The sequence below is a fragment of the Tasmannia lanceolata genome, unplaced genomic scaffold (assembly GCF_043159265.1).
Source record: "Tasmannia lanceolata isolate RefF3 unplaced genomic scaffold, GAP_Taslan_0.1 ptg000003l, whole genome shotgun sequence".
Taxonomy (NCBI): domain Eukaryota; kingdom Viridiplantae; phylum Streptophyta; class Magnoliopsida; order Canellales; family Winteraceae; genus Tasmannia; species Tasmannia lanceolata.
This window is the reverse complement of record NW_027518680.1, coordinates 12,491,320-12,505,608: the sequence shown is the minus strand read 5'-3', so window position 1 is coordinate 12,505,608 and position 14,289 is coordinate 12,491,320. Positions and strand designations below refer to the sequence as shown.

Genomic DNA, 14,289 nt, shown 5'->3' with positions numbered 1-14,289 from the left:
ATCATTTTTTTCACTTGTTGTAAACCCAGAACCGAACCGAACCGAACCAGTTAAATTCGGTTCTGGTTCGGTTCGGTTCCAGGTTCGGTTCGGTTCGGTTCTGGTTCTATTTTTTGAGAACCGACTGAGAGTGGTTCGGTTCTGGGTTTCCCTCAGAACCGAACCGAACCGAACCATGTCCACCCCTAGTAGCTAACTCCCTAGAATGTTTCGAGTTTCTAGATTTCAAAATAGAATTATTAGCGACTAGAAGAATAGAGTTCTCACTGTTGCTACCCTTTATGACGGCTATATATAGTTTAGCAGCCCAAACTTAAGCATTAATAATATTAAGAGATGATATTTCCCTGTCATTACGAGATGAAATAGAGGATTGTGCCTCCAAGAAGCAAGATTTTAGCATAGTCAAATCTTCCCAAGGATATTGACAGATTCCATATTGAAATCTTGCTTTCTGAAGAGGAACATCTGCTATAAATCATCTCAGGATGTTGGGATCTTAATTCAGACCAATACAGTATTAATGGATTCAAGCTCAAAGGGGTAGAATGAATATGCAAAAGCTGCAAAGAAGCATCTTCCAAAAGAGACCAACGGCAAGTCCTTCGAAAGCTTCAAGACATCCTTCGAAAGCTTCCCGGCATATGTCTACACCACCCCAAACCTATCCTAAACCCCGCATTATTGTTTCCCCAACCTAATCACTTATTTTAGGAGCCAAAATCCTATTTTTCAGAGGAGGGGTTGAGAAGCCACTTCAAACCCACTTGTTCAAGCAAAATGAGAGGGTCCCTACCTCGAACCTCCATTTGAAGACTTAAAGTCCCCACAAAAGGGTATTGGTACAAAAAATGAAATCTGACCAGACGCCCCACAGACCCCCTAACCTCAACACCTAGTTCTACTCGGGATATTTAGCATAATGCCATTTTTTCATACATTACACCGACACTTTTTTCCTTTCAGAAAAAACCATTTCTCATCAGTAACTCCAAGCACTGTCAATAACCCAGTAATTACTAATAAGGAATGTAATAGTGGATAACTTTAGATCCTTAAGAATCAATCAAGCTAACAACCATCGTGGGAAACGGATTCGGGAAGCGAAATGGGAAACGGAAATGGGAAACGCAAGAAAAAAATAGAGGGGAAACGAGAAACGGAAAAACAATAAAAAATCATATGAGAAACGTCTTAGGAAACACATTAGAAACGTTTCACAATCTACAGAGAAACGTTAATGAAAACACATGTGAAACACAAGGAAAACATGAAATATATGGTTTATTTAAATTTTGATAAGTTCAAATTTCTATATGGATATTTCTTACTTTTAGTTTTATTATGGTATACATTGTTGTTTTCCTTTTTAATATCTATTCCACAATTTTTTTGTGTTTTTTTTAAATGATTTTCGTAAGTTTCACACATATTTCCCACAAGTTTTACATACGTTTTCTACATGTTTTCCATACGTTTCTCACGTGTTTCATATAAGTTTCTTACTTTCTTATATGTTTCTCATGCATTTCGGAAACGAGTTTCCCAACTGCCCAAGGAGTTTCCGGCTACTATGAACAAAACTAAGAATTTTAGATACATAGCATGGTTTTCCATACAAAATGAAAGGACATTGCAATTTTCATAAATATTTTTCATGTCAAGTCAAGAAAAATGAACATATTGATAAATAAAAGACTGCATTTGCTCTTTCATGTCACATGCTGTGATAATCAGCTGAGCAACTAGTTTTGAATCCAACACAAAGAAGTAACTGAGAAATACATAATATAAAGCTTCAAGCTAATATTAGGAAAGAAAGGAAACACTGTCTCTAATCAATTTCTTCCACATATATAACCAAAAGATTGTACCAGAACTTAACATATAAAACTAACATCTAACGAAGAGCTGTTTGATAAAAAAACATGAATCAAATTCAACACACACATTGAACATTAAGAAAAATACACTAAATGCAGAAAAAATATTTGAATGCACCTGTTATTTGAAATAGAATTGATGTGATAGTCATGAGCATGAGCATATACTCTTCGACATCTAGAAACAAGGTTTGTCTCTTGGCTGACCACCTAAACATAAAAACCACACATGCAGTAAGAAACAATGCGACTGATCAAACATAGTTACAAACAGCTATTGAATTATTGCAGAAAACCAAACACAAACTCCGTATCATGATGATCAAGAACACCACCAATTCTTCATGCAGGCTTGAAAGAACCCATCAGGGCATGATGATAAAAATAGAAATACCAAAATCATTCAATTTCCACCAGGTGAATTTGAATATATTGCAAGCGGTATATTGTATGGGTGCTGACACTGGTACACTATAACTTCTTTAGATAAAACTACGATTGCTATATGCATATACAAAATCAGTTGGTCAGGCTGAGTACAACTACCACGGGTAAATGTAGAGATGGGATTCCCCCGAGGGGGAATAGAACATCATTGCCCAGACAACTGTATGGCCTTTCTGAACATCCACCATTTGGGAGGTACCCTTTGGCACTAGTTGATATACTTGAGCCCGCAATGCTACCATTTCCTACAACTTGTGAGGGGTCCACATTCAAGTCACAGATTTTCTTCACCTTCTTTTCTTGAACCTGCGAGTATTCAAACAGATAAAGAACAAATAATATAACGCTTAGAAAATTAACCATGTAAATAATGGAGTTACTAAAATAGGAAAGACTAGCAAATGAGAGAATGAATCATAACGCTGCCAATGGCCGCAAAATAAAACATTTTCTTGAAATTGAAGCCTCGAAACATTAAAAAAATGATGGTTACTTACAAAGAGATAAGAACATGCCCCAACTCATACAGAAGTCCAAGCTCGTTATTGTCCAAACAAGAAAAATTTACAGGATGCATATATGTGGGATGAAGAAGATTACAAAGCAAAAATGCAGATGATGCCTCATTAACTAGAAAAATGAAGAACAAATTCAAAGGAGATGCCAGGCAAATCAGCAACAAAGCAAAATTAATTACTTCATAAAGCCAAAGAATAAAATCACAGTCAACGCCACTAGTAAAATAAAGTCATGAAATTTTAAACAAATACTTGACATTTTTGAGATTTGGGGCCCTGACCTTAAATAGCAAAGGAACTGAAATAACTTAAAAATTCAAGCAATATAAGTTATCAGGAACGCACATTGCATATGATTTAACACTTGCTAGAAAAAAAAAAATGGACACAAAAAGATATCTACCTAAAGAAGAAACGGCGTACCACTTTGTATAATAAATCATAAATTATATAGTGAAGAATAAAACTAACTGAGAAAGGCTGTGATATTAATCAAAAAGTCAGTGCACTGGTTAACTTTTGATTAAACAGCCTTTTGCATTAGTTTCAGAATTCCTGCATGGATTGGGAACCTGTTAATGTTGCATTTCAATGAAAAAAATGAAATAATAAAATAGTAAATAACAGACAAAATAAAAGCACTACAAAAGACGTAGATGATGACTGTTGAATGAACCAATGACAAGAAAATGAGTATACATCTATAGAAAGAAGACCAGTCTATCTTGTGATGACCAACATACTCAACCTCATTCGTGCACAAATGATAGAAATTCGGAAATGATGGCACAAAGTTACCAACTCGTCAAAAGGGAAATTGCGTGGCCCGAATAAAGAGAAAAGGATAAAAAAGAAACTATTAATCTTGCTTTTTTTAAATCTTTTGAGGGAAGAATTGGATCTAAACTCTTTAACAGTTAACAGGTTGCATAACTAGGGAAAGGTCATCCTTGTCAGTGTTTGACATGGATACAACACATCAAACAAGATGAACAAAAGAAAGACAAAAACTAAATAAATCAAGAATAGCATAACATTTAGTAATAAAAGGTAAAAGGGAATTATAAGTGAATACCATAACAAGAATGGGAAAGGGGTTTAAGCTGGGTTTCATGTTTCATGTTTCAAGGTCAAGTAACTACAAGTGAATTATTATTCAAGGCCCACTCACTAATGGCAACTATTGTAATTCTTTGTAAAGTGATTTAAGTGAATTTGTGTGGTTAGGTTTTCACCCACACAAACAGCTGTTCTTCCCCTCTTATGTTTTCCCTCTTCTTTTTCTTCTTCTTCCGTTTTTCTCCTCTTTCCTACTTAGGATTTAGTGTTACACTACTTCATGTTTATGCTCTAGATTTATAACATGGTATTAGAGCCGGTTTTGATCCAAATCCAAATCAAAATCAGAACCCTAGGGTCAGATCCAGAGTTACCTTCATCCGAGAGTTGAGGATGAAGATGGATAGCAGCCTATACTACATGGAGAAAACTGAAAGTGTGTTTTTCACTTTATTCCATGATATATGTGGGTTTTTTTTCTTTTGCAGAAATTGTCCATGATTTATATGGTTTCTTTGGATGAGATCCTTTTGTGTTGCTAGGAAGAAGGATCAAGTAATATTTCTGCAGGTAATCACTCCCATGGGAAGTAGTCATACCGACAAGTAAGCTAAGCATGTTCCGGCATCTGCCCCTATTACTATCAGAATTGAGTAGGCATCTCTATAAACCGAGGATTGGGGAGGGACGGGCTTGGACATAACAGAATTTGCGGGGGTTTCTCATAGCAGCGATCTCTCTTCACCGGCATTAGATGGCTCACTACCAAGTCCAAGTCTCAGGCAGGCAGGCAGGCAGGGCCAAGTCCTTATTTGAAGGAAGGCTCGGTTCAATACGTCAATCGACAAGGTCTCTTAGTCCGACCTATTGTATATCTTAGAGATTGACGAATGCGCACCCCATAAATGATTCAATCGACCATCCCTCAGGTTTAGGTTTCATATTCCATGTCTGGTTTGGTGCCTCAGAATAGGCTCAGAATCGAATACGGTTGAGGCGGGGGCAGATATCGATCTCACTAACCTCGATTGGAATCAACACCCCTTGCCGGTGGTACTGGTTTCGTGGGATGACCAAGCAACTCGGCAACAAAAGAAAGCACAGCCCTTCTCCCCTAAACCCTCAACAATGATCACCCATGATTGATTTTCACGATGGAAAGTAGTCACAATATTTCTCCACAAACTAAATTACCCAGGTATGAGAAAGTTACAACAATAAATGAAACAACTACGCACAAAATTGCATGTTCCGAGCAGAAAGCAGAAACTAAAAGGTTTAAAGTGATAATTAACCATTCAAAAAAAAAAAAAAAAAAAGTGGTGGTAATACCGAAGTCATCATATTACAGTTACATCAAAATAAATGATAATCACAGATTCTGTTTTAAAGAATGAAACTAAAGGGTGAAAGTGGTGTTGTTACCTTCCAAAATTTAATTGTTTTATCATTAGTTGAGAGAAGAAAAAGAGCACCATTTGCTGTCTGACACCATCTGATCTTGTTGATCTTCTCCTCTATTTCCAAGCTCTTGAGATAGTCAAACTGAAATTTTGGAACAGATTTAGCCACATTATACAGAAAGTAAACACTCCATGGCCCAATCCCCACAACCAAGAAGATGACTGATACTTGCTCCAAACAGAAATAACCAAAACAATGGGTACCTCAGGTTCGTGGCTTTGAAACTCTGTTCTGTAACGAAATTCAGGATGCCTGCTAATTGGATAATCCGGATCCCTTTGATAGCCATGCTGCACATTCATTGTGTTCAAAATACGCGAAAATGGTGGAAAAATAAAAATCAAGCCAGCACATCAAATCAAATATAACAAGAACAGAAGAAAAAGCACATAGTTAATGAACATACATCCCTCGTGTCAGTCCTTTCAAATAGAACCACACGCCCTCCTCGGTCTCCAGTAGCAAGATGGTCGCCAGTTTTATCAAACTCAATTGCTGAGATGATATCAACTGCAAAAATGACCACAAGCAAATTAGCAAGTCGCATGATGGTCTTGCGTGCCTAGATACTGAAAAAAAAAAACCGACACACTGCTAGCATCCTTCTGGCATACAGCGTCTGCAATACAGATTAAACTCCACAGATGTAGACTTCATTAAAAGCTTAAGAAATTAATCGAAACAAAAAACAAGTAGATACAGTACCATGAGAACAAAGATAACTTCCAAAGAACCACGACTGAATAAGATCATGCGTGTTGTGCAGATGGAGAGCGAGATACTGTGTGTGTGTGTGTGTGTGTGTGTGTGTGTGTGTGTGTGTGTGTGTGAGAGAGAGAGAGAGAGAGAGAGAGAGAGAGAGAGAGAGAGAGAGAGAGAGAGCACCACCATCCACTGAACTAGGGGCTCAATCCCAACTTGACATGTTAGCAATATTTTCTATATTATTTCACCTCTATATTCATTATTATTATGGTTGCAGACACTATACATAATATTATTATAAATACTTAACAGATAATAACATTTATTATACCCTTTAAGATATTGCTGACATCCTTCTGGCATACAGCATCTGCAATACAGATTAAACTCAACAGATGTAGACTTCACTAAAAGCTTAAGAAATTAATCGAAACAAAAACAAGTAGATGCAGTACCATGAGAACAAAGATAAGTTCCAAAGAACCATGACTGAATAAGATCATGCGTGTTGTGTAGATGGCTTGTATTCTGGCAGTGATCCAGCACCCTAACGAACTAATGTGCATGACACACAAGCAGCCCCCCGGTAGGAAAATATATTCTTCAATTTACTTTATATGGGTTTTTTGATAATTGTAATGGCATTAATATATAAGCCACGTATTAGGGTTACGAGTGATGACTTTTGGGGGCACATTCTTGGCTGAAAGAAAACAGGGTGTTTAGTAACACTGAGTAGTGAAAACTTGTCTCCCATGGACGTAAGCCCACTGCCGACCCCCGTAAATTTGGTGTTTCTTGTTTTTATGACTGTTGCATCTTACATTCACGCTTGCTGCACATCGTTTTTCAACAATGCGGAAGATTAGAAAGATTAGAGATCTCTCGGTTTTCAACAATGTGGAAGAGCAAACACAACATCAAAATGCACGAAAAATAGCTCATCAACCTAGTGGAAAATTTTATCAAAAGAAAATAGAGAGCGAGATACAGTGTGTGTGTGTGTGTGTGTGTGTGTGTGTGTGGAGAGAGAGAGAGAGAGAGAGATCCAGTGGTCAAACTGATAACTGAAATCAATACCAAAACAAATGAAATTGACAAACTCCAAGCAAGAAAGATTACAGCAATCTCATATTATTACATGCCTATTGAGTATTGACAGTTAGGAACAGATTTTGATTTTTATTCCATACAATGGGTATTTTTTACTTTTTACTGATTTCAGGAAGTCACCCCTGGAGCTTAATGAGTCCACACTTTTACTTGCCATAAAAGTGGTTTAGTAATTCAACGACTAGTGGGGTCTATATGAGGCTCACCAGGCTCTGAGTAAAAGTTGTTCAGTGATTCAATGACTAGTGCAGGCTATGCAAGGCCCATCAGGATCTGAGTAATTAAGCCAGCTGATTCAATATAATTTAGTTCGGCAAAGTTTTTTTAGATAAGCTCGGATCAAAGCCATGACCTCAAGGTTTAGGACACAAAGCACCACCATCCACTGAACTAGGGGCTCAATCCTAACTTGACTTGTTAGCAATATTTTCTATGTTATTTCACCTCTCTATTCATTATTATTATTATTGTTGCAGATAGCCAGATACTGTACATAATATTATTATAAATACTTACAGATAATAACATTTATTATACCCTTTATGATATTGCTGAAATCCAACACTGAAAATTTCAAAGATGTACGGGATTTTATATGGTACAGCCGTATACTGCTCCAAATATTTATATTATCCTCTAATCAATGATTACTCATCTAAAAATATCAAATTCAGGCCATGTCATTTGGTCAGTTCATGGCTGCCTCTCTGGCACATCGTATCATTTGCTAAAAGAATCTTCTCCCACCGCATGACATTCGTAGCCTTCTCTAGTTAGCTTTACTGGTTCTCCCATATCCAGGAGACTCGTGTAATTGCATATGCTTGATTACATGATTGATGGAGTTACATCACAGCCGATTCAAAGCACGTTTTTTAATGGTACTCAAAGCACTTCAAGAGATATGACAAAGAAATGACAAATCAGAAATTATATTCAATATCAATCCTTTACACATGTAGCCCCATGTCCATCCTCAAGCCTTCCTAGTTACATTGTATGTATCTTGCTAGTCTCCCAAACATCCACATGCTTAGTGGCATTTAGTTCATATGTGGGCGTAATAAACCAGTTCTGACTTCTGACACAGCAAAGGTACATATGCCCTAGACCTATATAAAAAGTTTGGGGAAATGATTCCCCCCCCCCCCCCTCCCCCCCCTCTAAACGAATAAAATCCCCCCTTTAACGGATTCTGTGAGAATGGCTCACTGCTTGAGGATAAATTCACCCCCTTAACATTTTTCTTTGCCTTTAAAACTTAACAAAATAACATTAAAGGGGGGGATTTTATCCGTCAGAGGGGGAAGGGGGGGATATCATTTCCCAAAGTTTGGGAAGAAAAGACTGGCAAGCCAAAAGCTACTTCAGAGGCCTGGTGGCAGTAGTGAGTCCCGAGCCAATGGAAAAAAAATCCCCGCAATTTCATCTTCATGTGATGAGTGATTATAGGGAGTTCAGTATGTATGTTAGAGGAACAGCTACCAATCAGTAAGCATTCTTCTAATCAATTTACCTGGGAAGTTACAGTCGAACTGTGACAGCAATAAATGATTAGAAACCTCTTTCATCAAAAATAATAATAATAATAATAATAATAATGATGATGATGACGACTAAAAACCATCATTCAAAAAAATAATAAGAACAAAAATGACTGTAAACCACCATTCAAAGAAATGACTAGAAACCCAGTCTACAATTTTGTGTCTCTGTTGCAGATGTACCCTGTTGATGTTCTCAAGTATATACAAATAAACTTACACACCCTAAATCAAGGAAAAAGATCTCAGCATTCCACTGTTATAATAACATGAGCGAAGTATGTTGTTGTTTAGTATTTAAAGAGCTTGAAAGAGCTTTTGAGAAATGTAAGCCTTTAAATACTAAACGGTGGAGTGTTGATATCATTTCCCTAAATCAAACCACGTTAAATCCATCTTCAATTTCTAGCTATAACTACTCGCGCTAGAGTCTATCTTTACTTCGAATGAGACAACATTCTCTGCTCACATATGTTAATAAAAGTTCATATCACAAGGTATTGAGGGTTTTTTTTATATTAAAGCTTCTACAATCTATTCATTTCAAAAAAGGAAAAAAAAAACGTTTCTACTATGCATTCTTTCAATTTCTTCAGCTTTAAGTCCAAGATAAAAGTCCAGATTAATAATTCCCTCCCGATTCCAACACAAAATATCATATTTTTCAAAAATCAGCCAAAAAAACCACATAAAGACACCTCAATCTAACGATATTTTTTATATAAACGTTTCTACTATCCATTCTTTCAATTTGTTCACCTCTAAGTAAAAGACAAAACTCCAGATCAATAATTCCCTCCCAATTCCAAAACAAAAAATCACATTTTTCCAAAAATACCGCATAACAAAATCGTAATCTAATCAACAGACGATCCGAACACAGATCAATAGATGAAAAGGAGAAAGCATCATCAGATCCTAATCAGAATCGAAAAGAGTAAAAAAAACACTGAATAGTATATGGATCGAGCAAAGAAGAAAAAAAGTCATACCTTCCTGAACTTCCTCTCCAGCCGTTCGTTCTCCGAAAACCTGAGAGAATTTCCACTCCAGAGGGCTTGATGAAGGTGTAGGATCTTCTATTCCCCTTCCGTTCATTCTCTGGCCAAATCAATGACGAAATCAAGAGGAAATGAGGCGTGGCATCAAAGATTGAGGGATTTTATGGATTATTGGAAGATCATGAGGTCAAATCTATGGAGAAATATGTGAAAATGTAGGTCTTTGATTCCTCCATGAGTTAGAGAGGGTTTGGATGATGAGGGTTTTCTTCTCTACGTTGCACAGGGAGAGACAAAGAAGAAAAAAAGGACAAAAAAGGGGAGAGAGACAGACAGAGATGAGAACGTATTAAGAAAAACAGAGTCTGATACTCAAAACTCCTGTAAAAATCGTCCAAGTCCGATTTTAATACTATAATATCGGAATGTATAAATTTTATTTTCTAGAGAAAAACTTTTCCTGACTTTGTTTCTTTATAAAATTTGTTTTACGCCCATTTGGGATTTTTTATTCTTGGGTCTAAACTTTTTTTCTGAAATACACGGAAAAACAAAAAACTGGTCATGCATGCTATTTACTTTTTCCAAAATGAAAAGGGAATACCCAGTCTCTAGTCTTAATATGCATGGCCTCCAAAAGATTATCCTTTGATGTCGTCGTAAACCAATTCGCCTCCACCTGTTTCGATCAACACGGCCAATGCACATGCATAGCTGTTAACCTGTTGAATTGCCCAATCAACCCTGGATAAGGATCTCAATCCATCCTCCCCATCATAAGTATGCTTGTTACCTGCTTACCTTTTCGCTGTCCATTAGCAACCTGGAAACACGCCTATGCACCAACTTTGAGAGAGACTTTATGTGTGCATAGACCACCACAATCTTTCCAACTAGTCATCAAGATCGTAGGAACACTAGACACCGTGCTCCTGACTAGACTATATGATCCGCCACACATCTTCTTTTTCATCACAACTCTTGAGAAAGTTACCTTGTTTCCCACAGCGGTATGGGATGCCGGTTGGAGGCAAAATTAGACATATAGCTATTTAAGTTTTCTGAGCACTAATCACCGTATTCCTGACTAGACGATATGATCCGCCACACTTCTTCTTTTTCATCACAACTCTTGAGAAAGTTACCTTGTTTCCCACTGCGGTGTGGGATGCCGGTTGGAGGCAACATTAGAAACATAGCTGTTTAGGTTTTATGATTTACTAGGATATGAAAGAAAGTTTTCTCACTTAGTGGGTGGCGTCAAGATAAGAGAGGGAGAGAGATAAGAAAGCGGGGGGGGGAGAGAATGAAAAATAGGGTTTCTTCTTAGGTTCCTCGTATGGTTTCTTCACGGGTTTTCTCTTGGGAATTTTCTCAGGGTTTTCTCTGGGGTTGCTCTCGGTGTACGGTCCCTGGGTGAGAGAAGCAAAGAAAAGTTTTGTAGGTTTGTGGGTTTGGGCTTAATCCATTGTAAACCTTGTATATTATTTTCTTATAATGAAGATCGTGTTTCTCGCCCAAGGATGCAGGCTTGGCCGAACCACGTAAAATATTTGTGTTTATTTTTTGGCTTGTTTTCTTGTTTTACTTTTTCGTTAATATGTGCGTGATTGGATTGGATTTGCTCGTCGGTTTTTCTCAACATGTGGTATCAGAGCACGTGTTGGAGTGATCGTCAAGGTCGGGAGGGGTGATCATGGGTATTGTGATTAGATTGTGGTTACAGTGATAGTCAAATGGTAGAAAGATTGTCGGATAGATTCTCGTTCGAGGTGGAGCGCTATACTGAGAAGTGCGGAGTAGTTTAATATGGCTGTAAAATCGATTTCTCCCCAGTTTAACATCGACAAATTTGATGGAAAAGACAGTCTCACCCTATGGCGGATAAGGTTGAAGGACATCCTGGTTCAACAGGGCCTAGCTAAAGCATTGAAGGAAAATGAATGGAAGGTAGACAAAATGACAAATGCTAAGTGGGAAGACATTAAATTGAAGGCGGTCGGCATGATTCGACTACGTCTGGTAGATAAGGATGTGCTCAACGTTATGAAAGAAGAATCCATGCCTGAAATATGGGAGAAGTTGGAAAAGCTTTATACGTCGAAAAGCTTGGCCAACTGATTGTATTTGAAGCAGCACTTGTACGAGCTAAAGCTGCAGGAAGGTGGGAATATATGACTGTGTTCGGTGGGCTTATGGATCAGTTCCACAAGTTGGAGAAAGATAAAGGAAGAAGACAAGGCCCTATTACTTATAACTCCATTTCCCGACTCGTACGATAATCCGGTGACCACGTTATTATTCGGTAAGGATACCATGACGATGGAAAAAGTCATGACAGCGCTATTATCAAATGAGACTAGGAGGATGCATAACTGAAATACTGGTCAAGAGCATGGGTTGATTATTCGTGGGGAGAATCAAAGATGAAGGTCGTATGGATGGGACCGGGAAAAGACAGCTTAAGATCCGGGATCAACGGAAAGGGCATGCAATGTCATCATTGCAAGGAATAATGCCGCATCAAGTGGGATTGTCCGAAGTGAGCCGACCATTCAGAGAATGATGCTACAAATATGACATTGGTCGTGACGAATTAGCAGAGTGAAGAGGCTGGAGATGTTATTACAGTCTCTTCAGGTAATCACGCTTCTCATTATGAGTGGATTCTAGATTCAGGATGATGTGTTCGTGTATGCTCCAAATGAAAATATTTTGATACTTTTTGGTATACAAGGGCAGGTGCTATGTCCTCATATGACGGGTCCACCTATAATGCTACGAGAGTTGGAACAGTGAAGATCAAACATTTATTAGGATTTTATGCCAAAAAATGAACAAACACATATTAAAGAAGAGAAAAAAAGAATTATCGATAGATTTAGCACAATAGCAATGTTTGGATCTGAAGAAAAATTATGAAAGACAATTCATAGAAAATTATATTCGAGTAAAAAAATTCAAGAGTCTTGTAGGGTTGAATTTTCCTTAAAAATTAGAAAAAGGTTATTATATTGGGAGATGATATTTTCAGCCATGCACTACGCATTCGCCCCCTTCTAAAGTGAACAGTGGGCAACTGTAACGCTTTTTGACGTTAAATCACATTAAAAGGGAGGGGGGAGAATGCGTACCGAAGGGGGTGAAAATATCATCGCCCATTTTATTTTGGAAAAGAAATCCATGGAAAAATATATGTACCAAATGCTGAAGGTTTCATTTTCCATGGAATGACTTCCAATAAAAAGGGCAAAAGTCGTCTAATCGGTGGGACTAAAACCAATTGTTTGGATTAATGGTGTCTAACTGGATCAAAAGATCTGACGACATGGCAGATAAATAGATGTGCAGTAAGCTTTTCTTTTTTCATTGTTGGGTACGTGGAAGCAAGCTATGCCTTTCTTCGAAGTAGATCCCAATAAGTATTAGCGGGCCGGACTTAAGTATACTTGTGGCGTAAAACTCAGACACAATGGATCCGATTAGCGCGTGGATCCGGGCCGTTGACAGCCCTAAATTATCTCCAAAAAAACACATGAGAAAGCAAAATGGTCCAATCTAATCATTCACAGGTTAGATAATTGCACTCCCATTCGATAACGGCACTCTTCTTCTATTTATTAAAAACTTTTGAGTGGGTTCTTTGAACACTTTTCATAACTTTTTCGGGAATAATCGAGTGCGAATATCAAGTCGCAGGATAAAATGAAGCCGGTGATTGTTGACAAGAAAAACCATCCCTAGGATTCAACTGACGAGATTTGCTAGGAAAATGGGATTCCATCTTGTTAAAAAAAGGGGCGTCAACCATTAGGCTCTGTTCACTTGCCTTCTTGAGAAAGGAAAGGAGAAGAGAGTAAGCCAAATTTTCCCGTGATTAGACATGATTTGGCATTTTCAGCCGTTCACTTGTTTTATCGGAAAGCATAATTACACAGGTAGAAAATATAAATAATGACGTGGAAAATGAACTTTCTTGCACTTTTCCTCTAAATTTTCTCACCAAAAGGGTGAGAAAATCACTTTCCTGATAAAACCACTTTGCCTGCATACTTTCTTTTCCTTTTTCGGCCAAGTGAACAACAAAATTTTCTCACAAAAGGAATTTTCATAAAAGCAATAAATACCCCTTAAAAAGGTCAAATCAACGGTGATGTCACTCCCCTTTTTTATTTTCCAAACGGAATCCTGTTTTGAAAGTGTTTTCGTTAACTAAATGTGATATTTCTGCAATTAACTAAAGGGTGATGATAATTCGCACCCCTTGTAGGATAATTTGCACCACTTAAACGGAGGGTACGGACCAGACTTTAATAAGGGTGCAACTCGGGTCGGGTTGAGGCCAACCCGACTCTTAACCCGGTCTGGTTAACCCGATCCAACCCGGATTTGTTTTTCCCCAACCCGAACCTGACCCGATTTCCTAAGTTAGGTTGGGTTGGGTCGGGTTGACCCGCTGAACAGATGCTTACCTAGAAAAGCAAAACAACATATCATTGTTCCACTCTACTGGGACCATACATCATTCATTTTCAAAGTTTATATTTATTTTGTC

General features: G+C 37.8%; 1 protein-coding gene across 2 annotated transcripts in view; it reads right to left on the bottom strand.

Moving 5' to 3' along the window:
* The window catches only part of LOC143851523 (serine/threonine protein phosphatase 2A 55 kDa regulatory subunit B beta isoform-like), a 33,574-nt gene extending 23,442 nt beyond the window's left edge, over positions 1–10,132 (bottom strand). The window contains exons 1-6 of one of the 2 annotated variants that reach the window (XM_077360985.1): positions 9,726–10,132; positions 5,778–5,881; positions 5,575–5,661; positions 5,333–5,452; positions 2,427–2,636; positions 2,002–2,093 (exon numbers count right to left, since the gene is read on the bottom strand). In XM_077360985.1, the coding sequence (XP_077217100.1) occupies positions 2,002–2,093; positions 2,427–2,636; positions 5,333–5,452; positions 5,575–5,661; positions 5,778–5,881; positions 9,726–9,831 (719 nt within the window). In that variant the 5' untranslated portion in view covers positions 9,832–10,132. The remainder of the gene's footprint in view (positions 1–2,001; positions 2,094–2,426; positions 2,637–5,332; positions 5,453–5,574; positions 5,662–5,777; positions 5,882–9,725) is intronic. The other variant, XM_077360993.1, reaches the window with a different exon arrangement.
* Between the last annotated feature and the right edge of the window lie 4,157 nt (positions 10,133–14,289).